General features: G+C 42.8%; 1 protein-coding gene across 8 annotated transcripts in view; it reads right to left on the bottom strand.

Annotated features, from left to right (window-relative positions):
* Positions 1 to 24,476, bottom strand: part of ADGRG2 (adhesion G protein-coupled receptor G2) — a 135,429-nt gene that overhangs the window by 17,640 nt on the left and 93,313 nt on the right. For all 8 annotated transcript variants that reach the window (XM_009197284.2, XM_021933027.2, XM_021933024.2 and 5 more), the window contains 14 exons: positions 23,930 to 23,983; positions 21,094 to 21,149; positions 20,132 to 20,187; positions 18,867 to 18,906; positions 18,067 to 18,104; positions 15,770 to 15,864; positions 14,241 to 14,307; positions 8,230 to 8,618; positions 5,107 to 5,272; positions 4,211 to 4,367; positions 2,556 to 2,699; positions 1,812 to 1,934; positions 801 to 846; positions 583 to 686 (listed from right to left, as the gene is read on the bottom strand). In XM_009197284.2, the coding sequence (XP_009195548.2) occupies positions 583 to 686; positions 801 to 846; positions 1,812 to 1,934; positions 2,556 to 2,699; positions 4,211 to 4,367; positions 5,107 to 5,272; positions 8,230 to 8,618; positions 14,241 to 14,307; positions 15,770 to 15,864; positions 18,067 to 18,104; positions 18,867 to 18,906; positions 20,132 to 20,187; positions 21,094 to 21,149; positions 23,930 to 23,983 (1,535 nt within the window). The remainder of the gene's footprint in view (positions 1 to 582; positions 687 to 800; positions 847 to 1,811; positions 1,935 to 2,555; positions 2,700 to 4,210; positions 4,368 to 5,106; positions 5,273 to 8,229; positions 8,619 to 14,240; positions 14,308 to 15,769; positions 15,865 to 18,066; positions 18,105 to 18,866; positions 18,907 to 20,131; positions 20,188 to 21,093; positions 21,150 to 23,929; positions 23,984 to 24,476) is intronic.

Below are 24,476 nucleotides of genomic sequence, written 5' to 3'. Positions count from 1 at the left end.
AATCTGAATTCCTTAGTTCTCTTAATTATTTAAAAGAGAAAAACTTAAATGTAAAAAGAGAATGTGAAAAAATACTTGTCTTTCATGTTCAAGTATTTTCCTTCAGGTGCATTTGCTTATTAGAAGAGAAATCTCTCTTTTTTTTTTTTTTTTTTTTTTGAGATAGCATCTCTCTCTGTTGCCCAGGCTGGAGTACAATGACATGATTTCGGCTCACTGCAACCTCCACCTCCCAGGATCAAGTGATTATCCTGCCTCAGCCTCCTGAGTAGCTGGGACTACAGGTGCGCACCACCACGCCTAGCTAATTTCATTATTTTTAGTAGAGACGGGGTTTCACCATGTTGGCCAGGCTGGTCTCAAACTCCTGACCTCAAGTGATCCACCCACCTCAGCCTCCCAAAGTGCTGGGATTACAGGCGTGAGCCACCACGCCTGGCAAGGAGTAATCTCATTGGTGTATAAATCAGCCACAATATCATATGTGCTGATCTGTCTAATCCATCAGATTAGACATTGTAGTGTGATGCCCAGCTACCCCTCAGACCCAGAATTTAAGGCCACGTGGCACGGGCATATTACCAGTAGAATGCCGAAGCTTGTCAGATGGCTACAGGTACAGATGGTTTCATTCAATCTCCTGTCTTTGACGGAGCAGCCATCGTCTGACCAGCCTCCTCTGCCACCTGTTGGCATTGGGAAAAGTATCTGTCCCATCAGCAAGGCCACAGCACCAGTGACTTCACGCCCTCCCCAATTAACCCACTCAAGAGTTTGAAAAGGTTATGACTAGAACTTACCATTTCTGCCCAAGTCCCAAAATACACATCTCACTGTTAACTCATCCTGTGGTAGAAAGATAAATCACAAATAATTAATTTAGTGAACTGAAAAAAAAAAAAAAAACTGAAAGGTATTTGGAAAAAAAAAAACTGTGGTTTTTTTTTATTTCAGAATCTTAGGCTTAATTTTTGGAGAGTTCTTATTTTATATGGTCCCTAGAAGCAAGTGAGCCCTAAATAGACCAGCATTTCTTAAGCTCATCAATTGTGCATAGGAATCAATTTGGGGCCTTGTGAAAATGCACATTCTGACTCAGTGGGTCTGGGTTGGGGCCTGAGACTCTGCATTTCTAGCAAACTCCCAGGTGATGCTGATGCTGTGGGTGTGTGGACCACACTGTGAGTAGTGAGGTCGTAGATGATGCGTAGTGTGGACTGAGCTGAGAATCAGACCTGCAGCCACAGATCCCCACACACTGATATCTGATATTTCACAGTTGTTAAGAGCTTGCTTTTGCACCGATTCTTCCTGGAAATTTAGTGGTCAAATTTTTTTTTTTTTTTTTTTTTTGAGACAGGGTCTCACTTTGTCACCCAAGCTGGAATGCAGTGGCCCAAACACAGCTCACTGCAGCCTTGAGCTCCCGGGCTTGTGATCCTCCCACCTCAGCCCTCCAAGTAGCTGGAACTACAGGCGCCTGCCACCACGCCCAGCTAATTTTTGTATCTTATGCAGAGATGGGGTTTTGCCATGTTGCCCAAGCTGGTCTCAAACTCCTGAGCTCAGACAATCTGCCCGCCTCAGCCTGTCAAAGTGCTGGGATGACAGTGTGAACCACCGCACCTGCCCTGGTCAATTATTAAGTGTGTTAAAACCCAATGGAGAGGTGTGATTCTAGTCCTACACACTACTCCAATTGAGCTGAAGCTTCTTTCTGCCTGATCTGCCTTTTGCCGGCCACGCCTTACAAGCATAGTTTGTACAAGGTGTTCTTGGTCAATGACCAGATGGCACTGGCCTCTCCCCACCTGGCTCGGGTTGACGTGCTTTAATGTGACTGTCACGTTTCTTGTCAAGTTCCTGACGGTCAGGTTTGCAACACTCGATGATATGACGTAGCTGATCAGAGAGAGGTTCTCCAGGGAAGGATCCTGGCACATGAAGATGGCAAGGGTAAATGAGATATTGTCAGAGTTTTAGAGCTAGAAGGAACACTAAGGAATATTCTGTCCACATTGTTTATCTTACAGTGTAGGTCAGAAATCGAGGAACAAGGAGGAAAGTGACTTTCCCAAGGGTTCACAATGAGAGAAACAGAGCTCGTTCCACGATACAACGCTCTAACTACTGAGCTAAACTGCACAGATTGACACAACGGGATTTTGTGAATCTTTAAAGGGAACATAGCATTAAGCCATTTAAGCTGTGTTTCCCCAAGCAAGTCACTTAACCTCTCTCTGCACCTCCATGGCTTCATCTGTAAAATGGGATAATAATAGTTCCTTCCTCTCAGGGTTGCTGAAAGGATTAGAGTTAACATTGTAACTGCTTAGGATAGTGCTTGGCAATTAGTAAATATAAATACTACATAACTGTCAGTTACTGTTATTTATCATCACCAGTATCATTAGGCTGTGTTTTAAAATGAACTGCAGCATTTCGGCAATTCATTTGACTTACAGCAGCCTTAAGAATATTTGAGCACTAAAAGAAATGAAATGTCCTCGTCTCCAAATAAAACCCAAGCCGAAAGCAGTGAGCAGCAGTTTTACCTGAAACAAGGCAGGTGTTTCAAAGAAATTGAACTGAACCCTGGAAGCTAGCTCCATGTCATTAGCTGGTAAATTATTCATCAGCGATGAAGGAAGGGTAATTGTGCCAATACTGTTCTCAGGAGCTTGGGTTTCCAGAGAAACCTGAAAATCAAGTGGAAGATAAGAATAAATATCTGGAGCTAGTATAATGAGATGGAAAACACACCTATTAGGTTGGTGCAAAAGTAATTGCACTATTTGCCATTTTTTTTTTTAAAGGTAAAAACCACAATTACTTTTGCACCAGCCTAATAGTTAAGACACAGGGTTCTGTGAGGACCTGACCTGCAGCATCTCTATGTAAAATAGCTTCTACTTCTATTCCTCTGGTTGCTACTAAATTAAAGAAAGGAAGTGCAGGCCAGGCACGGTGGCTCACGCCTGTAATCCCAACACTTTGGGAGGCCGAGTTGGGCAGATCACCTGAGGTCAGGAGTTTGAGACCAGCCTGGCCAACATGGCGAAACCCCATCTCCACTAAAAATATAAAAATTAGCAGGGTGTGGTGGCAGGCACCTGTCATCCTAGCTACTTGGGAGGCTGAGGGAGGGGAATATCTTGAACCTAGGAGGTGGAGGCTGCAGTGAGCCAAGATCGCACCACTGCACTCAACCCAGGGCCACAGAGCGAGACTTCACCTCAAAAAAAAAAAAGGAAGAGAAAAAAAAAAAAAGAAAGAAAGGAAGTGTAATAAGGACAGGAGGCCCCAAGAAGGAAAGGAAACATTTTAAGGATGCATAGAAATAGCTGAAAAGTGCAAGATGACTGCAGATCCCAGGGAGACTGTAGCAGCAGACACACCAAGTTAGTGTCAAGTCCTCATAGAACCATGTGCACTGCACTTGTAAAGGGAAGACTGTGAAAATTAAAAAGTGAGACTTGGTTTCCTTGGGTGTTTGCAGTCCCCAATCCCTCTAAATAGGTGGACAGAAAACACTAGAAACAGGAATGATATTCAGCACCACTATATACAGCAGTGTAGTTCTAACACTTGTTATAATATTGAAATGTGATAAGTAGCTGACACCCCTGCCTACTCTTCCAACTGCCTAGAACCCTCTGCTGGATCCCACCCATGCCAGCTTCCAAAATTCAGCTGTTAAAGAGTTAACGCAGGGAATAACAGGGACCTCCGACATCCTGCACCAGCCAAGACCAACGTCGTCTTTTTTTTTTTTTTTTTTGAGACGGAATATTACCTGTCGCCCAGGCTGGAGGGCAGTGGTGCAATCTTAGCTCACTGCAACCTCCGCGTCCTGAGTTCAAGCAATTCTCCTGCCTCAGCCTCCTGAGTAGTTGGGATTACAAGTGCATGCCACCACGCCCAGCTAATTTTTGTATTTTTAGTAAAGACAGGGTTTCACCGTGTTGTCCAGGCTGGTCTTGAACTCCCGACCTCCAGTGATCCACCTGCCTTGACCTCCCAAAGGTCTGGGATTACAGGTGGGAGCCACTGCGCCCGGCTTGATTCTGTGGTGCCTCTCTGTTCTAGATGCCAAATATTTTGAGTATCACCCCAGACTATAAGCAGTAATTGCCTCAATCATGAAATACAACGGGGACTACAATCACACATAAGAGAATGTTTTTTTCTGACATCAATTACAACGTACCTGAAGATTTGCAGGGTCTTGGGCCACAAAGGTAGTTGTGTTGAAACTACTGGCATTTACTCTGATCACGGCCAGAGCCAAAGAAGGGGAGGTTAGACTTATCGTCTTGTTTGAAAAGTTCAGCTGTAGGCCAATGTCATCCACTACTTTCAGCAATCTGTAAAGAAAGGTGGGCAGTTTGTTTGTTTGTTTGTTTGTTTATTTAGAGACGGAGTCTCGCTCTGTTGCCAGGCTGGAGTACAGTGGCGTGATCTCGGCTCACTGCAACCTCTGCCTCCTGGGTTCAAGCAATTCTCCTACCTTAGCCTCCCGAGTAGCTGGGACTACAGATGCACACCACCACGCCTAGCTAATTTTTTGTATTTTAGTAGAGACAGGGTTTCACCATGTTGGCCAGGATGGTCTTGATCTCCTGACCTCGTGATCCGCCCACCTCAGCCTCCCAAAGTGTTGGGTGCAGTGGCACCATCTTGGCTCACTGCAACCTCCACCTCCTGGGTTCAAGCGATTCTCCTGCTTCAGCCTCCTGAGTAGCTGGGACTACAGACACGCATCACCACACCTGGCTAATTTTTGTATTTTTAATAGAGACAGGGTTTCACCATGTTAGCCAGGCTGGTCTCAAACCCCTGACCTCAAGCAATCTGCCCGCCTCAGCCTCCCAAAGTGCTGGGATTACAGGCGTGAGCCACAGTGCTCAGCCTCAAGGTTGGCAGTGTAGATTTGGCAGGCCTGCTCTGTCTCCTCATTCTAAGCAGAATATAGAGTAGCAACCTGAGAAACCATGATGTACCTGGTATTTGGGAGTAAAAGACTTGGTGATATTAATCATGTGAGCAGCATCTTTGTCTTTGGAGGGTCCCCTCTCACCACCACTTCAGTTTGCTAAGTCGTACCTTTGAGCCAGAGGGGCCAGCATGTCGGGCGGGGAATGAAGAAGTTTGCTGACTTGGTTTATCATTTCTCCTGCGAGGTTAGGCTCCAGGCTGCCAAAGGACAGAGCCTTCTCCATCTGCGACACTTGGTTCTCAAGATCAGAAATAGTGCTGGTGTTGACGATGTCTGTATCAAAGAGCCAAATCGTGTTATGAACACACAATGGAAAACCCACTAATAAAGATAAACGTACACAGACCCTGTGATATGGCAAACTCACCCCTGGGTATTTGCCCCAGATAAATGAAAACATATGTCTTAGGAAGACTTGTTCATGAATGTTTACGGTGGCCTTTTTCATAATAGTCCCAAACTAGAAACAACCCAAATGCCCATCAACTGGAGAATGAATCAACAAACTGTGGTACCTCCATCCAGTGAAATATTATTCCATGATAAAAACGAATTAACTTTAAATACACGCAACAGCATGGGTGGATCTCCAATTTGCCAATGCATTATGTGAAGTGAAAGAAGCCAAACTCAAAAGGCCACATACTGAGTCTCTTCATATGATATTCTAGAAAAATCCAAAAAACTGTAGGGAAAGAGATCAGTGGTAGCCAGGGGCTGGGGTGAGGGGCTAGGTTTTGACTTTGAAGGGACACAAGGGAACTTTGGGAGTAGTAGGGAAACTTATATATCTTGATTATGATAGTGGTTACATGACTGTGGGTGTTTCCACCTGCACAGAACTGCAAAAATTTGATTTAACCATCAAATTGGATACATTTTACTGTATGTAAATTATACTTCAATAAATCTAACTAAAAAATATAAAGCACATCAGTGTATTTAGTATATACTCATATAAGCACAAGTATGCTTGTATTTAATTTATATCATGTGTACAGGATTTTATGTGGATTGCTGGAAGCTCTTTTGTGAAAAAGAGAATATTATGGGCCAGGCACGGTGACTCATGCCTGTAATCCCAGCACTTTGGGAGGCTGAGGCAGGTGGATCACCTGACGTCAGGAGTTCGAGACCAGCCTGGCCAACATGGGGGAACCCTGTCTCTACTAAAAATATTTTTAAAAGTAGCCAGGTGTGGTGGCATGTGCCTGTAGCCCCAGTTACTCGAGAGGCTGAGGCACGAGAATCGCTTGAACCCAGGAGGCAGAGGTTGCGGTGAGCCGAAATTGCGCCACTGCACTCCAGCCTGGGTGACAGAGTGAGACTCTCTCTCTCAAAAAAAAAAAGAATATTATGAAATCCACAGCTGGACTATCACCTGTAAGTCTGATTTTTAATAGTGTTTTTAATAGGGAAACAATGATACAAACCTGTCTTTAACAACAGACAACTCTTAATTTCACCACTTAACATCCTATTATTTTGCCTATTCCAGTCAAATCTTTATGCATGTGTATTTACACTATTATAAACATGGTGTGCAAACTATTTGTTGTTGGGCTATTTTCACCTCACATCAAGACTTGTAAATGCCCCCAAGTTTCTGCATATTTCTGTTTCTGTTCTAATGACTTACATGGTCGCATAATAGTCATTGTGTTAGAGTAGCATATCTTATTTAATCATTCCTGTCTTCTGGAACCATTAAGTTTATTCTAATTTTTAGCTCCTGGGTAACACCTCAATCTGTATCTTTTATGCATATGTCACTTTGCTTCTTGTTGCCCCAGGAATACACAGGCACCAGAGGCCACCTTGATAGTGTTTTGTGTAGCCTGTTAGGCTGAGTCTAAGGATCGTTGGGAATTAGCTTTGGGAAGGTGGGCATCTTAGGCCCAGGCTAATGAACTTCAATTTTACTTTATTCTTCATCAGTCATTTGGACCTTCCTTTGACTGGAGCCCCAATGATTTTCTAATTTGGCCAAAAATATTTATATTTATAAAAAATTATTGGCTGGGCACAGTGGTTCACACCTATAATCCCAACGCTTTTGGAGGTTGAGGTGGGAGGATCACTTGAGCCCAGGAGTTTAAAACCAGCCTAGGCAACATAGCAAGACCCCAAATAAGGGAAGGAAGGAAGGAAGGAAGGAAGGAAGGAAGGAAGGAAGGAAGGAGGGAAGGAAGGAGGGAGGGAGGGAGGGAGGGAGGTAGGTAGGGAGGGAGGATATTGAAGAGAGAGCAGTGCAAATTTGAAGAAATATGAAGTCATTTAGCAGAAGCTCCTTATCTCCTGGTGATGCTAGCACCAGGGTGGAGGAGGTGGGTACCAAAATCAATCTAATGTCACCAAAAACTTGGCTTCCCCCATCCTCCAAATTCTAGAGGAAGACCTGCCTCTTACTCACAGAGCTGAAACTCCAGCATATCCAGATTTCTCTCAGCTTCTTTCCCTCTTGCCTTTCTCTCTGTACCACTAAGCCCACTTTGGACCCGGGAGCCCTTGGCGGTTTCCACAGCGTTCTCACGTACACCTTCATTCTCAGCCTCATGCAGTTAGTGTGATGATTTTGATCCTCACATAGAACAGGCAGAGGCAGGAGGAGCTTGTTCCAGATCACACTGTCTGCGAGGGCCCGTGCGGACCCAAGCCTGGGTCTTCACAATGTTTCTCCCCTCCTACCACTACCTTGGCTCAGTCCCAGCTCGGTCACTCCGTGACTGACTGACTTTCAGACCTGCCAATTTTTTCTTTTGTCTTCTGTCTAAACTAAGCTGCAATGTTTAATAGATCAAAAGTTTACTCTTCAGGGTGTTGAAAACAGTGTCCCAACCACCTTTTGTAGGAGAAAGAAACCTAGAAAATCTCCAACTCTATCAAGTGAGATCTGTGCTTGCCCCTTAGAGCTATTTCTCCATTATCTTGGTCAAAACAATGGAACTCAGCCACAGCCAAGAAGCAAAGTGACAACTACATGAAAGATACCTGGGAGCTAAAAAGTAGAATAAACTTAATGGTTTCAGAAGAGAGGAATGATTAAATTAGATATGCCACCTCAACACAATGACTATTATGCAACCACGTAAGTCATTAGAACATTAGAATGCCTAAAGGAAAGCTCTAGAAACCAAGCGAACATCATACAAAGAAAGGCTCAACATGGTCTTATCACAGATGTCTTGTCTGGCAGATTGGCCGCTGTTCAAGTGGCATCTTACATTTACCTGTCTGGACAGGAGGTGCGCTGGTAGTGATGACATTCGCAGGGGCAGACACGGTGGGAGAGGAAAATGAGGCTTTCACAGGAGGTGGGGTGCCGGAAACATGGGTTTGGGGCATAGGGGAAGAGATTGTTTCAGACTGTGGGGACATGTCAATGACAGGGCTGGAAGCTATGGGAGCTGAAGGCTGAGGTGAAAGGGGGTGAATCTCCCCTACTGGAGAGAGCACATTGTGGGTCACAGGTGAATAATCTGGGGGCTCAGCAAAAGAGGTAGCATTGGGGACCTGGGAAAGCACAGTGGCCCGAGGCACCACTGGGATGGATTGGCTGGAAGAAAATGGTGGGCCACGTGGATGGTCAGCAAGACAGACAATGGGATCCTGCAGGTCACTAAAGGAACAAATCAGAGAGATACATGTGAGACATGAATGAGCTACAGAGGGCGAGTCTTTCCCCTCTGGCAATCATCTGACACCGTCAAGTTGACGTAGTTACATCAGGGACATGACACTTCCAGCCTCTGCCATTTCACACCCTCTGTGCACCTGCCACTAGCCCCCAGCCCCTGCCCACTTCTACCACCTACTTCCTGGGACAGGAATGAGCAAGGAGAGATGCTCTTCTGTGACTCCCCAGTTCACTGCTGCTCTGTGGCTCTACATCTCATGGTCACTCAATTGAGGGGATCTTCTCTGTGCTCCCGGGGGAGGGGAACTGTGAAATGCCTCGTGACCCAACTGGTTTTCATATACTAGGAATCTATCTTAATCAACTTTACACTGCTATAGCCTGGCATAGTGGTAGCTGACCCATGGTAACTGACCAAGAAATGTTGGTTGAATGAAAACAATGAATCAAGCTAGGGCAAAAGGGGTGGTCCCCAGCTTCTACATCAGCTATGTCTTCAAGGTTCCTTTAGCTCAGTGGTTCTCAACCTTGGCTGTGCATGAGAACTACCCAGAACATTGTTTTTTTTTTTTTTTTGAGATGGAGTCTCACTCTTGTCACCCAGGCTGGGGTACAGTGGCATGATTTTGGCTCACTGCAACCTCTGCCTCCTGGGTTCAAGTGATTCTCTTGCCTCAGCCTCCCGAGTAGCTGGGACTGCAGGCAACCGCCACCACGCCTGGCTACTTTTTGTATTTTTAGTAGAGATGGGGTTTCGCTGTGTTGGCCAAGCTGGTCTCGAACTCCTGACCTTCAGTGATCTGCCCACCTCGGCCTCCCAAAGTGCTGGGACTACAGGCGTGAACCACTGTGCCTGGGCCAGAACACTTTTTAAAACATATATGTATATAGATTTCTGTGGCCTACTCCTCTGTGTTTGATTCAGCTGGTCTTGGGATGGGGCATGTGTATTTTCTAAACTCTCTGGCGATTTTCCTGGGCATCAAAGGTGGAGAAGTCGTCACCTACTCTCTGGCACAAGATCTGTCAGTCTTGAGAGACCTAGGGAGGAACAACTAGAGGAGGAGCAACAAATTCTTACCCAGGGAATATTTGCCCAGGGAAGCCTCTGATCGATCTAGTTTTAGATGGAGACTTAGAACACCAATGAGAATGTGTTCTTAGAGCTTCTCTAGGGTGAGAAGAGGGAGGAATATTAGGTCAAGGGGCCTAAAGCAATTCACATCTATAAAAAGAAAAGCCTGCTTGGTCCAGTCTGGCTGGTCACTTGGCCATAGGCCTCCCTGCATCCCCTGAGGTTTGGGGCAGTGAGGATAAAGGGGTGTCAGACAGTCAGAAACGTCATGAGTCAAAAAGCCTAGACTTGGCCGGGCGCGGTGGCTCATGCCTGTAATCCCAGCACTTTGGGAGGCCGAAACGGGTGGATCACCTGAGGTCAGGAGTTCCAGACCAGCCTGGCTAACATGGCGAAACCCCGTCTCTACTAAAAATACAAAAATTAGCCAGGCGTGGTGGTGGGTGCCTATAATCCCAGCTACTCGAGAGGCTGAGGCAGGAGGATCGCTTGAACCTGGGTAGCAGAGGTTGCAGTGAGCCAAGATTGTACCACTGCACTCCAGCCTGGGTGAAAGAGTGAAACTCTGTCTCAGAAACAAACATACAAACAAACAAACAACCTTCACTTGGGCTCCAGCTCTCACTACTCCTGTGGACAATTTACCCAACATCTCTCAGACTCCATTCCCTAAGCTGTACACTGTAGCGACCCACCTGGCCAAGTTGGGGTAAAGGTGCTTTGCAAAGTGTACATTAAATTTTCTTCAGCTTATCTGGGGGCCTGCAGAAGGTAGACCCCCAACACAGGCTCCCATTCACTGGGCTCAGCTGTGAAGAGGTTGCCTTCTACTCCTGTCGCTTATGCTAGTCGGAGCCCTCCATCCACTGTGAGGCACACAGGGAAGTGGCAGAGCAGTGGTGGGCAATGCCAGCAGCACATCTGAACCCCTCAGAGCACCTTGGCACCAATGCCTGGGCTCCCACTCCAAACCAGCTGACCTGGAACCTCTGGCGGTGGGCGCAGGTGCCCATTTTAATGCACGTCATTTTAATGTGCTTCTTTACTGCGGTGTAGCCTGCATAAGGTGTACTAATCTTACATTTAGAGCTTGACGAATTTTATATATAATCACCACCTAGATCAAAACAGAGCATTTCCAGCACCCCAGAAGGCCACTTTGACACATCAGTATGTTTTAAAAATACCCCAGGTATTTCTAATGTACAGTTAAACTTAAGAACCAACATATTAGAAAGACCCTGAGTGGGCATCTAATTCTGACCCAGTGGTTCTCGAACTTGGCTGCGCATTAGAATCACCCCACCCAGGAGTTTTTAAAAACCAGGAAGCCCAGGCTGCATCCTAGACCAATCTCTAAGGGTGGGAGGCAGGCATCTGTGTATTTTTAAAATTCATTCATTCATTCATTCATTCATTCATTCATTCATTCAGAGACGGGGTCTTGCTTTATCACCCAGGCTGGAATGCAGTGACATGATCATGACTCACTGCAGCCTCCACTCCCCAGGCTCAAGTGATCCCTCCTGCCTCGGTCTCCCAAGTAGCTGGGACTACAGGTGTACATCACCCTGCCCAGCTAATTTTTAAAAACTGTTTGTAGAGACAGGGTCTCACTATGTTGCCCTGGCTGGTTGTGAACTCCTGGCCTCAAGCAATCCTCCCACCTACGCCTCCCAAAGGGCTGAGATTATAGGCGTGAGCCACCATGCCCGGCTGCATTGATGTTTTTTAAAACACTCCAGAGGATTTCAACATGCGGCCAGGATTGAGAACCACTGGCACTGCTCTACAGTCTGTATATAGACCCTCGGTGCTCAAAGTGGGGTCCATGAACCAGCAACACTGGCTTCACCTGGAGAGCTTGTCAGAAATGTGGAGTCTCAGGCCCAGGCCTTACTGGATCGGAATCTGCATTTTAACAAGATCCTGAGTGATGGAGGTGGATGGTGATCTTTGAGAAGTGCTGATCCAGTCCATTTCCTAATTTTACAGAGCTCTAACTCACTTCTTCATTTGACCTGAGACTCTGAAGGTTAAAAAGCATCTGCTCTTGAACACGGATACACAGCTAGTTAATGACTGAGCCCTAGCTGGACATCAGTTTCACATCCTGACCCCTTTTCTATTCCTGTTTCTTCTTCTTAACCACTCTCTGAATGGGCAGCCACTAGGGGTCAGTGGGGCTGCCTCAAAAGAGGGATGCTCTTCTGATCAGATCCCAATGCTTCCAGAAACTCTATCCCCCAAATGGGGCTCAATGCTCCAGCTTAATGAGGCATGTGAAGCTGAATGGGGCAAGTTACTCTTTACTTTTTATTGCAGAAAATGCTGCTACAAATCCTTAACTAAAGACTTTTACCTGTTCCTCAAGGCCCAATGTTTTAATATTAGTATATCTCAGAAATCTGGCCCACAAAGGGCAGACAGGCTACACTTAGCCTTCTCCTCCCATCTGAGAAGCTACACAGATTTTTTAAAAAGTCCTTTTTTTCCAAATACAATTTTTATCTGATTGTAGAAGAATATAGAAAATGCTGCAAAGAAAGAAATAAAAGAAAAAGTAAAAAAACAAAACAAAGCAAAACTCATAATGCCAGCAGGCAGGTCATTCATGGGGAATCACAGTGAACATTTTCATTCATGTCCTTCCTGTTTTTTTCTATGTATATTTCTACACACCTGTGGTCACATCATGTGTGACTTTCAGAGTCTTTTGCTATTTTGGAGCACCCATCTCCCAGTTTCCCTCCATTGGAGCAATGACTTTAAGGCATCAATTCTCAACTCTCGTCGCACATTAGAATCGCCAGCAGGGCTTATATTTTTATTTATTTATTTATTTTTGAGACAGGGTATTGCTCTGTTGCCCAGGCTGGAGTGCCGAGGAATGAACATAGCTCACTGCAGCCTTGAGTTCCTGGGCTCAAGTGATTCTCCCACCTCAGACTACAGGCACGTGTCACGATGCCCAGCTTTTTTTTTTTCCCCCCCAATTTTTAGTAGAAACGAGATCTCGCCCAGGCTGATCTTGAACTCCTGAGTTCAAGCAGTTCTCCCACCTGGGCCTTCCAAAGTGCTGAGATTATAGGCGTGAGCTACTGCGCCTGGTGCAGAAGGGCCTTAATGTCTAAGCTATATCCTAGACCAATTAAATCAGAATCTCTGAGCCTGGTGACTGGGAATCAGTATTTTTTTTAACTTTTTATTGGAACTAATTTTAGGCTTACAGAAATACTATAAAAACAATACAAACAGTTCTGTATACCTCCCATGTAGCTTGGTCGCCCACTGTTAACATCTAACATCCAGATTAGACCCAAATGCCTATCAAAATTTAGTATATGACAAAGGTGACATCTCGGATCACTGGGGAAAAGATGAACTTTTTCATATTTAACTACATAAAATTGTTTCAAAATTTGCATGACAGAAAACATGATAAAGTCAAAAGACAACTAAAATACTGGGAGAAAATATTTGCAACATATACCATAGATATGCTTATAAAGAGCTAATATGCACAATATATAAAGTACTGTTTTTTTTTTTTTGAGACAGAGTCTCGCACTTTCGCCCAGGCTGGAGTGCAGTGATGAGACCTCCGCTCACTGCAAGCTATGCCTCCCGGGTTCACACCACTCTCCTGCCTCAGCCTCCTGAGTAGCTGGGACTACAGGCGCCCGCTGCCACGCCTGGCTAATTTTGTTTTTGTATTTTTAGTAGAGACGGGGTTTCACCAGGTTAGCCAGGATGGTCTCGATCTCCTGACCTCATGACCCACCCGCCTTGGCCTCCCAAAGTGCTGGGATTACAGGCGTGAACCACTGCGCCTGGCTAAAGTACTCTTAAATAATGGATCAGATATCAATTAGAAAGACCATCCTGGCTAACCCGGTGAAACCCCGTCTCTACTAAAAAATACAAAAACTAGCCGGGCCAGATGGCGGGCGCCTGTAGTCCCAGCTCCTCCGGAGGCTGAGGCAGGAGAATGGCGTAAACCCGGGAGGCGGAGTTTGCAGTGAGCTGAGATCCGGCCACTGCGCTCCAGCCTGGGTGACAGAGCGAGACTCCATCTCAAAAAAAAAAAAAAAAAAAAAAAAAAAAGAAAAAGTACAGAAAAGACATGTACATGTAATTCACAAAAAGATACAAAATGGCCCCCAAGTATATGAAAAAAAGTTCAGACTCTGCCTTAGTAAGAGAAATGTTGATTAAAGTAACACTGAGATACCATTTCTCACGTATCAGACTGTCAAACATATTTTTTAAATGACAAAACATTTAGTTGGTGAGCCTCGGGAGTCAGTGTTTTTAATGCTCCTCAGGTGGTTCTAATGTGCAGCTAAGATTTCAAACCACTGGTTTAAGGCAACCGTCCAAGTGGAAATTTACTTCATGCTGCAGAAAACTGCATTTTCCCTGAAACTGAAAGCCTTCTTTACTCCCCAAATTCTAAAACTCCTTAGCTAGCATGGTGATTTTTTTTTTTTTTTTTAAAGAGAAGGGTCAGTATGTTTGTTACATACCACTGAAGCTTTTCCAACTCTTCTGGGGAGGAAGGGCAGGGTGTCCTGACAGAACAGCAGCAGTGTTCTAGGGGAGACAAAAGGAAAAGGAACAAGAAAAATGCACAGTCAAGAACAAAGCAAGGTGGCAGCTCAGAACCATTAAGTATCATGGTTCCTACACTGCCTGCATTTAAAAGAGCAATTGTCTAAAACAGGTGATAAAATAGATTGGATGCCGTTATATTGACAATTATATACTGTATACATAGTAGTGCTCAAAAATATTTATTGATTTTTTGGGCGGTTATATGCATGCCATACTAATCACTCTTTAGTAACTCCTAAGAGGAATTCACAAGTAAACACATCTTGGAGGACAGGATGTTAAGTGAAATAAGCCAGGTACAGAAAGACAAATACCGCATGATCTCACTCAGATGTGGAATCTAAAAAGTCAAACTCATAGAAACAGAGTGAAATGCTGTTTACTGGGGGGTCAGAGGTGGAGGGATTGGGGAGATATTGGACAAAGGACACAAAATTTCAGTTAGGCAGGAGGAATAAAAGAGATCTATTGTACAACATGATGACTACAGTTAATAAGAATGTGTTGTATGCTTGAAAAGAGAGATCTTAAATGTTCTTACCACAAAAAATGATAGGTATGTGAGGTAATGCAAATGTTAAATAGTTGATATAGCCATTCCGCGATGTATAGCAAAACATCACATTGTACACCACAAATATGTAAAATTTTTGCTTGTCAATTAAAAAAGTGGACATATCCCAGTAGCAATCCGTTGAACACTCCAAAAAGAATTCTCCTTCTCAGCAGGGTTTATCATATTATCAAATAAGACATATTAAAACTTTATTAGCGGGAAGGGAGAGCATTAGGACAAACACCTAATGCATGTGGGGCTTAAAACCTAGGTGATGGGTTGATGGGTGCAGCAAACCACCATGGCACATGTATACCTATGTAACAAACCTGCACGTTCTGCACATGTATCCCAAAACTTAAAGTAAAATAAAATAAAATAAAAAACTTTATTAGCAAGCAGGAAAAATAACCTTCTAGGGCTCTTTAAAAATTGCCCAATGGACAGGCATGGTGGCTCATGCCTGTCATCCCAGCACTTTGGGAGGTCAAAGCAGGAGGATCACTTGAGCCAAGGAGTTCAAGAACAACCTGGGCAACATAAGGAGACTTCATCTCTATTAAAAATGTTAAAATTAGTTGGGTGTGGTGGTGCATGCCTGTAGTCCCAGCTACTCGGGAGGCTAAGGTAGGAGGATCACCTGAATCTGGGAAGTGGAGGCTGCAGTGAGCTATGATTGCGTCACTGAGCCTGGTGACAGACTGAGACCCTGCCTCAAAAAAAAAAAAAAAAAAAAAAAAAAAGAAATTGCGCAAGGACGAAGGAGTCAAAACAGAAAGCTGTAACATATGTAAATTTATTAATTACATTTTCAATTAGAAAAATAACACATTAAAAGCCACATGAAGATTAATGCAGCAATAATAGCAATAATAGACAACTTACCCATCGGTCGAATCTTTACTCTTTCCAAAGCAGCTATTACAGCACATGCATTCATTGTATTATTCAGTTTTATTGTGAATGTACAATTTAATGTGCTGTAAAGAGAAATATACATAACCAGAATGTTACTGAATGGGAAACCTACCTACATGTTTGTAATTGCTTTTGCAAACTTAGAGTGAGGAAAGGGGACACTGATACTGTTAACTTGTGATGTCACCCCAATAAGCTTGTAAGTACCCATTTACCACGGTCTGAATTTTACCCAAAAAGACTATATTAAGAGACATTTATGGAGGTTCACATTCACAGATGTTGCAAACCAGAGACTCTCTGACCACACACAGGTGCTGGCTCATTTTGCCTGCCTACACAATGAACAGGCAGGGGTGAAACTTGGTTGCAGAGACAAGCAGGCACCTTGACACCTTTAATCTCACCCCCCAAACACTAGCTGGCCACTTGCCTGGTGTCTATAAACGTCTGAGTTTCCATCATGGGAGGCCTTTCACATGACAGTCTAGATGAACATCAAGATCTTTTTTTGTTTTAGACAGAGTCGCGCCCTGTTGCCCAGGTTGGAGTGCAGTGGCGTGATCTCAGCTCACCGCAACCTCCCTGCCTTCCAGGTTCAAGCGATTCTCCTCCCTCAGCCTCCTGCGTAGCTGGGATTACAGCCGTGCATCACCACACCACACTAATTTTTGTGTTTTCATTAGAGATGGGGTTTTGCCATGTTGGCCAGGCTAGTCTCAAAACTCCTGACCTCAGGTGATCTGCCCACCTCGGTCTCCCAAAGTGCTGGGATTACAAGCGTGAGCCACTGCACCCAGCCACATCAGGATCTTTCAAATCCAAAATCTTTCTGGGGCCAGGTGTGGTGGCTCACACCTGTAATCCCAGCACTTTGGGAGGCCGAGGCGGGCGGATCACTTGAGTCCAGGATTTTGAGACCAGCCTGGCCAACATGCTGAAAACCTGTTCTCATTAAAATACAGTACCAGCTAGGTGAGGGAGGGTGCCTGTGGAATCCTAGCTACTCCAGGAGGCTGGGGCAGGGAGAATCATTTGAACCTGGGAGGTGGAGGTTGCAGTGAGCCGATATTGTGTCACTGCACTCCAGTCAGGGCAACAGAGTGAGACTCCTGTCTCCAAAAAAAAAAAAATTCTAAAATTCTATCTAGATTATCAGGATACGGAATTGTACATATCTCGTTTCTTTCTACTTTAGCCTTGGTTTAGGTGAAAGAAAATTAATGTTGCAATAATGAAAAACAGGTCAGTGAAATGAACGAAATATGTACAGTGGATAGGGAATACAATTTCACAGAAGACTTGCCCTTATTTGTACCAATGAATAGTTTAATGAGTAGAAACTCATTTTCTAGGACTTTGACTGTCACAGAAGGCTCAGGGTTCAGATAGTGAGAGTATTGCCCTATAAGCCATCGGTTTACACAGCCAGGATAGCCAATGGACACGATTCAAAATGATAATCTGTGCAACCCCAAATAATTGTTGGACAACCTCTGATTCACCCCTGCCTGCATGTGCTTCTTAATTTGTTCTTTTCCCTTTCTTTTTAAAATTTTTTTTCAGACAAAGTCTCACTCTGTCACCCATGCTGGAGTGCAATGGTGCAATCTTGGCTCACTGCAACCTCTGCCTCCCAGGCTTACGTGATTTTTGTGTCTCAGCCTCCTGAGTAGCTGGGATTACAGGCGCCCGCCACCATGCCTGGCTAATTTTTGTATTTTTAGTAGAGATGCGGTTTCGCCATGTTGGCCAGGTTGTTCTCGAACCCCTGACCTCAAGTAATCTGCCCACCTCAGCCTCCCAAAGTGCTGGGATTACAGGCGTGAGCCACCACACCCAGCCATGTTCTTTTCTCTTTCTTTCCAATCTTTTCCTTCCTCCTCTTTCCTTCTTTTCCCAAGCTCCATGTTATATTCCCTCTTTTTGGTCTGGCCTTCACCCTGCCTGGACCACTGGGAGCCATTTCTTGGTTATATTGGTGGCCCTCGGGGCTAAGGACACTGATGACCCTTAGCCTTGTGGAACCAGAGGTAAATGGCCCGATACTACACATCTCTCTGTGCTTTGTAAAGAAATGAGAAGACAGATATGACAGAGTGATCAGTGTTTGGAAAAATGAAAATATTTAAATCCAAAATGTCATTAATATATATTTATTTTAGAGGACCCCCTTTGCATTTGCAATTTAACTAAGACTCCTTAATACTTTATTTCTCATAAATGGAGAAATGATATTTATGAAAGTATTAAAAATGACTGACCTTTGGGCCTCTGCTGTAGCACACATTATAAAATAAGTCTGAAACAAAACAAAAAACATGTATAGACATATATGTTACTTTGGGCAGTTGGAAATATCAGAAAAGAAGACCCAAGGCTAATCACAGAATTTTAGAATCATGAGAGCCCTTAGGGATTGTCCATTTCACATTCCTATCAGATTCCCGGCATATCATCAACGCTCTTCAGGCCATACAATCTCCGTGAGGTCACTGTTACACAAGGAAGCTCATTTTCCTGGAGTTTATATTTTAAGAAACTCTTGGTGTTACATGAAGGAAAATCTACCTCCTTGTAATGTCTACCCATTACTTCCAGTTCTGATTTTTGGAATAAAAAAACTAGTCCATTCATTCTCTTACACAACAAATTTGGAAGAATTTGAATACATATCTCCCAGGAATGCAGAACCCTATGCTTTCCCCCAAATCATAACAATAATTTTTTTTTTTTTTGAGACGGAGTCTCGCGCTGTGTCACCCAGGCTGGAGTGCAGTGGCGCGATCTCGGCTCACTGCAAGCTCCGCCTCCTAGGTTCAGGCCATTCTCCTGCCTCAGCCTCCGAGTAGCTGGGACTACAGGCGCCCGCCACCACGCCCGGCTAGTTTTTTGTATTTTTAGTAGAGATGGGGTTTCACCATGTTAGCCAGGATGGTCTCGATCTCCTGACCTCATGATCCACCCGCCTCGGCCTCCCAAAGTGCTGGGATTACAGGCTTGAGCCACCGCGCCCGGCCCATAACAATAATTTTAAACAAGCTACAGGGTGCACTATGATTACCTCACTTAGGGTTTGCAGGGTTTTGTTGAGCTCTGAGCGTCTGTAACAAAATGAGAGAAATTGACATTAAGGAGATCATTAGTGATATTAAATTCAAAACATGTTAGATTTTAGCAATTAAATCAAGCACATGGTACACGTTGCTTACGGTGTTCACTTTGAAGAAACAGAGAGTATAAGAGAGTCCTATGTGGCAAGAAAATAAATTATTTATATGACAAGGGAAACCAACCAGACGGGAGCTATGTCAGTTCTAGCCAAAAGTGAGATATAAATTATGATTGGACAATTTTGTTATTCATGAGGCTACTACAACCTCAGGCAGTTTCTTCTGGCAGAAGGTCAGAGGGAAAGCTGGCCCCAGGCAAAAATTTCTGAGAGGGGCAGGCCACTTACCCTGGGGACCCTGTGCCTCTGATTTCTTCCTCACCCTGTCTCCCACTGACCTGGTCCTGCCCTCTCTGGCCCTCTCCAACGCTGCCTTCCCCTCCTCACAACTCCCCCTTAGGAAATTCTCTCATTCCTCTCCTCCAATCGCACTCCAACCACGCTTTCATTTCTTCAAAGTGGCAGAGCTTCACATGAAGTTGGGATGAGAGGAATCTAGTTAAAGAATTCACTCAAAGGCGGTAGTTCTCAAACAGGGATGAATTCTTTAACTAGATTCCCGAGTAGCTGGGATTACGGGCGCCCGCCACCATGCCCAGCTAATTTTTGTATTTTTAGTAGAGATGGGGTTTCACCACATTTGCCAGGCTGGTCTTGAACTCCTGACTTCAGGTGATCCACCTGCCTTGGCCTCCCAAAGTGCTGGGATTTCAGGGGTGAGCCACTGCACCTGGGCAAGGGGCATCTGTTTGTAATGCATTTCTCATTGTCTGTGCTTGTCCTTGTAAGCTTGGGTCTACTTAACAAAGACTTTTCTCTGACTTATGAATCACTGATGCTTCATGAAAGCATCAACAAATCATATATTTGGAGTCCCACCTTGGACTCCTCTTTCAACCATGCTGGATACCAAATCATTAAAACTCAAATGCTAATTCAAATGAAGCTGTTATATAACTTCAGAGCATCAACGATCCTCATGGGGATAATAGTTGATGTGATTATGGTTAATCTGCAAGGAAGTTAAGAATCAGTTGGCTCTATAACCTTTGGGCTGGTCTCTTTCCCATTCTCAGTTTTCAATAGCAAATATGACTCAAAAAGTATCCTTCCGTAGTTGATGTCTGAAGTTTCAAATCCAACGGCAGATTACTCACTTTAATTCACTCAGAGACAGGACTCCAGTTAAGGTGCCATTTGTTATATGTTGATTCTGTTAGAAGCACAAAATCATTAAGAATATAACAAACACTGTTTTTTCACTCTCTAACAATAAGTTGTTCTTCAGTTTTATCAGCCACTCAAATAACTATACCCCAAAGACTGAATCCTAAATGCAAGGAACATTGTCTATCTAATGATCAAGTTGCAGTTTTATAAAAAAGGGAGGGCAAAAAGTGGTTCTCAAAAGTTAATCCGTATTGGCCGAGCCTGTTTTTGTTTTATGTTTTCTTTAAAAAATATTCTAAGTCAGCAACTCTGATGTGCTGATTTCTGTCTTTCTTCATTTCAAGAGTTCCCCTCAAAGAACACTATTAACACTGTTGTCACAAAAGGTCCTGGATCTAAGTTAACAGACCCCAATGTAAAAAGGAAAACTTGATAGCAGCCATCGCTGTATTTCTAGCAACCAGTTCATTGCCTGGCACATAGTAGGTACTCAGAAATAGTCATTGAATGAATGAACCACATTTGGCTGCGATCCTCTGAACCAATCTAGGGTTTGGGAAGGTTGATACCACTGCATCAGAATCCCCCATGGGGCGAAGAGAATCACATTCAGATTATTATTCTTAGATTCAATACATATATTTCTTGTTGCTAGGAGTTTCTAATATAATTTAAAATTTTAACTGGCAGTAGAACTGCATCATCTTAACATTCTTATTCAGCAGCAAGCCTATTGAAAACTAAAATATAGTTATTAACAAAATACCATGATTATTATGAATTAAAGCCCTCTCTACAAAGCTAGGGACTCAATTAACATATTTTATTTAAATTTGGTCATAACAATAAATATACCAAATATCATAAATAATCTGAACCTCAAACAAATGTTTAAATACATGTGAATTTGCCTTTTAAGATTGTAGTAAGAAAAATCTTTAAAACTTACCTGGGGAATGGTGCTTTCTCTATCATATTGAAACATGATCTCACCTCTAAAAAATGCTAAAAATAAAATTTCAAAAAGATATTTGAGACTTGTATCTTCATAGCTTGAGGATTAATACCACATACAAAAAGATTATCAAATTATAAGGTTTCATCAAATTGTTTTTATTCACAGTTACTCTGTCAGTAAGTTACTCAACTATTATCAACGTAATTTTCAGAAAATATGAACTGTAAATTTTATGTGGGAATTCAGAAAGAGAAAACTTGCCCCCTTGTTAAGAAATTTTATTCCTGGGGCCTTTGACTCTATCTAGAAACAAATAAAATAGAGACTCCTAAACAGAAAGACATGGTGTGCACTTCATAATCTATATGCAGGAGTGTCCAATCTTTTGGCTTCCCTGGGCCACATTGAAAGAAGAATTGTCTTGGGCCACATATAAAATACACTAACGACAACTGATGAGCAAAAAAAAAAAAAAAAAAAAAAAGGCCATGCATAAATCTCATAATGTTTTATGAAAGTTTACGAGTTTGTGTTGGGCCACATTCAAAGCTGTCCTGGGCCCCATGTGGCCCATGGGCCGCGGTTGAACAAGCTTGATCTATAGGAACCCCAAACTGGCCTTGTGAGCAATAGGGCAAGGATATCACATAAACTAGAGCCAGAGCTCAGCCAGTGTTTTTGGTGATTGAGCAAGTAGTCAATATTTGAGGGTTTGCAGGCCATATGGTCTATGTTATAATTACCCAACTCTGCCATTGTAGCGTGAAAGCAGCCATAGACAATACATAAATGAACAGGCATGGGCTGTGTTCCAATAAAACTTTATTTACAAAAACAGGCCATATTTGGACTATGGCTGATAGTTTGCCAACCCCTGAGCTAGAAGGCCTCTTCTTCTCATCATCTTTTATTGTACCCCAAAGTATAACAACTGATTCCTGCTTAAAAATGGCCAAGAAAGCACTAGACCAGTGTTTGACATGATCTATTTCAGCAACTCTTCTACTGAGAACCTCAGTTTCCACATATCGATACTGAAATTTCAATTCATACAGTATGTAATTATTAAAAGATATTTGATATCTGCATAGAATTACTTATCCATTTTTTTAAATCTTAGCTTTTAAATGATTATTTAAATTGTGTGTTTGTGTACGTGTGTGCCAACACCCACAACATCTCTGCCTCACATTCTTATTGAATGAATGTTGAGTTTCATAAATGTGCTGGGAGCACAGTGGTAGCAGAGCAACCAGGAAGCCACCACCTTCTGACTATCAGCCTGACTCTTGGTCAGCTCCCATTTTCTTTGTCAGCCTCCATTTTCCTTAATGAACCCAGATTGGAACCTGCAAGAAGTGAAGGTTTCTAGTTTCTGGCAGGGTACCATGGGGTTTCTGGTGCCAAAAACCCTGATGAGGTTGTTTTCACCGACACTAAAACCAATGGTCAATTCGGTCCCTTAATTGGGGAAAACATTACTCCAACCAGCTTTCTGGCATCTGCTATTCAAGATGACCAGTTTTTTTTTTTTGGTTTTGTTTTTTTAAACTACATGTTCAATTTTCAAACAGTTATCAAACATCATGTAGACACAACACTGAACTAGACATTAGTCACCAGCCCAAAACATAAATGAAGCACAAAAATAATGACATTATGGGGAATTCGGTAAATGGAAGACTCAGAGAGTAGGGAGAGAAGGAGGAGGAAAAGAGAAGAGGGTTATACAATATACGAAAATGAAATGTATCCAACACTTTGTTTTCTTTAATCAAAACCAGCTAATATTTTCCTCCTATATTCTACCTAGAATGTAGTATCAGCAGAAAAATAGGCAAAGCTTGTATTCACACAATAGAAAGTGTTTGTGAAACATTTTTTTAATAGGATGTTTTCTTGTTTTCTAATTTATCCAACCTTATTTTACTTGAAATTGTTACCTATGTTTTTCACACAAATTATTAAACTGTTAAAAGGAATGGAATAAAGAAAACATTCCTGTAATGATTGCTTATTACTATAATCACAATAAGACTTTCATATCATAAAATACCTAGTTAACTTCCTCTTCTCACTTCTCATGATCTCTGGCCAATTCTGACCTGCCACACCATATTTTTCTGTTTTTCATATTTGTTTTCATTGGTTTTAACAAGAAAGGGAGCCCAGGGAGCCAAACCAAGGTGAGAAAAGTTGTTGTTTTATTCCGTCTGGCCCATGGCAGAAGGGAAAATATTCCCATTTCAAAAATAGCATGTTCTCAAGAGATTTCCATCTCAATTTTTAAAAATAGCAAATGGTCTTAGTTAGAGATGGCAAAATACACTATGGACACTGCTGGAATTAGCATCCACTTAAACTAGGTGTACATGAGTTTTCAACATTCAACAGGCTGATCTGTTTATTCTTAGCAAGACGTTATCCTGTTTCTAAGCTCTAATACTTAAGGCCCTATGGAAAAGCTTGACAGATTTCTATGTAAGAAGTGACTTTCAATAATTATTAATGTCTTTATTAATTATGTTCATGAATTAATTCTAAGGATATTAGTTATGGATTTAAAACTATAATGAAAAATATTTATTATAGAGCTTTATGTCTCATATTAAGGAAGTTAATCCATCTTCTTACTAGGCAATGGGAAGATAATTTCAGCCAGATATAAAATTTGTTTTGTTTTTATTAGGGACTCCTAATAGCCAGGTGGCATGAAAAGAAGCAGATCCAAGAGGCACATACCACATACTCAAAAGAAAAGAAAGCAAACCATTTATCTCTATGGAGGAAATTTATCTGGTAATGTATAATGTACACAAGAACTAACCTGAGTCATTGCAAATAGATGACAAATTGCAGATATTTCTCTGGAGTTTGACGCCTGCAAAGAAAACACAACCCAGCCGGTTAAGCATGTCAATGCCTGTGTTTATGTGCTGCAATGTCAAGAGAATTCATAAATGTAGGCATCAAATGTGGACCAGCAATATTATAAGCTGGATTTAATTGGCTGGATGAATTCCACAAAGACTAAAGAAATGAGTTTTCATTTGTTGGTTGGTCAGCTATGGAACTTAATTCTTTACTAATCTTTAGTATGTCAATATCTGACCCTCAACTCCTCCCTAAAATTTTTGTCTCCTTCCCAATTAATCCCTCTCCTGTTCAGTATAAACAGAGCACCATGAACACAAACCAAGTAAAGACTTTAAATGGAATGGCCCTTAATCATAGATCCTCCTTCTTTTCCTAGGTAGGAAAGTCTATGAACACTCTAATGTTAATCCTAGCTCTTTATGCAAATGTATGTATGAAATAACATTAATGTCATAATATTGTTTCATGGGCAAATCTACAAAATTCAAAACATATTT

Source organism: Papio anubis, chromosome X, assembly GCF_008728515.1.
Source record: "Papio anubis isolate 15944 chromosome X, Panubis1.0, whole genome shotgun sequence".
NCBI classification, from domain to species: domain Eukaryota; kingdom Metazoa; phylum Chordata; class Mammalia; order Primates; family Cercopithecidae; genus Papio; species Papio anubis.
The sequence above is the reverse complement of the archived record's forward strand: the minus strand, read 5'-3'. Positions and strand labels throughout refer to the sequence as shown.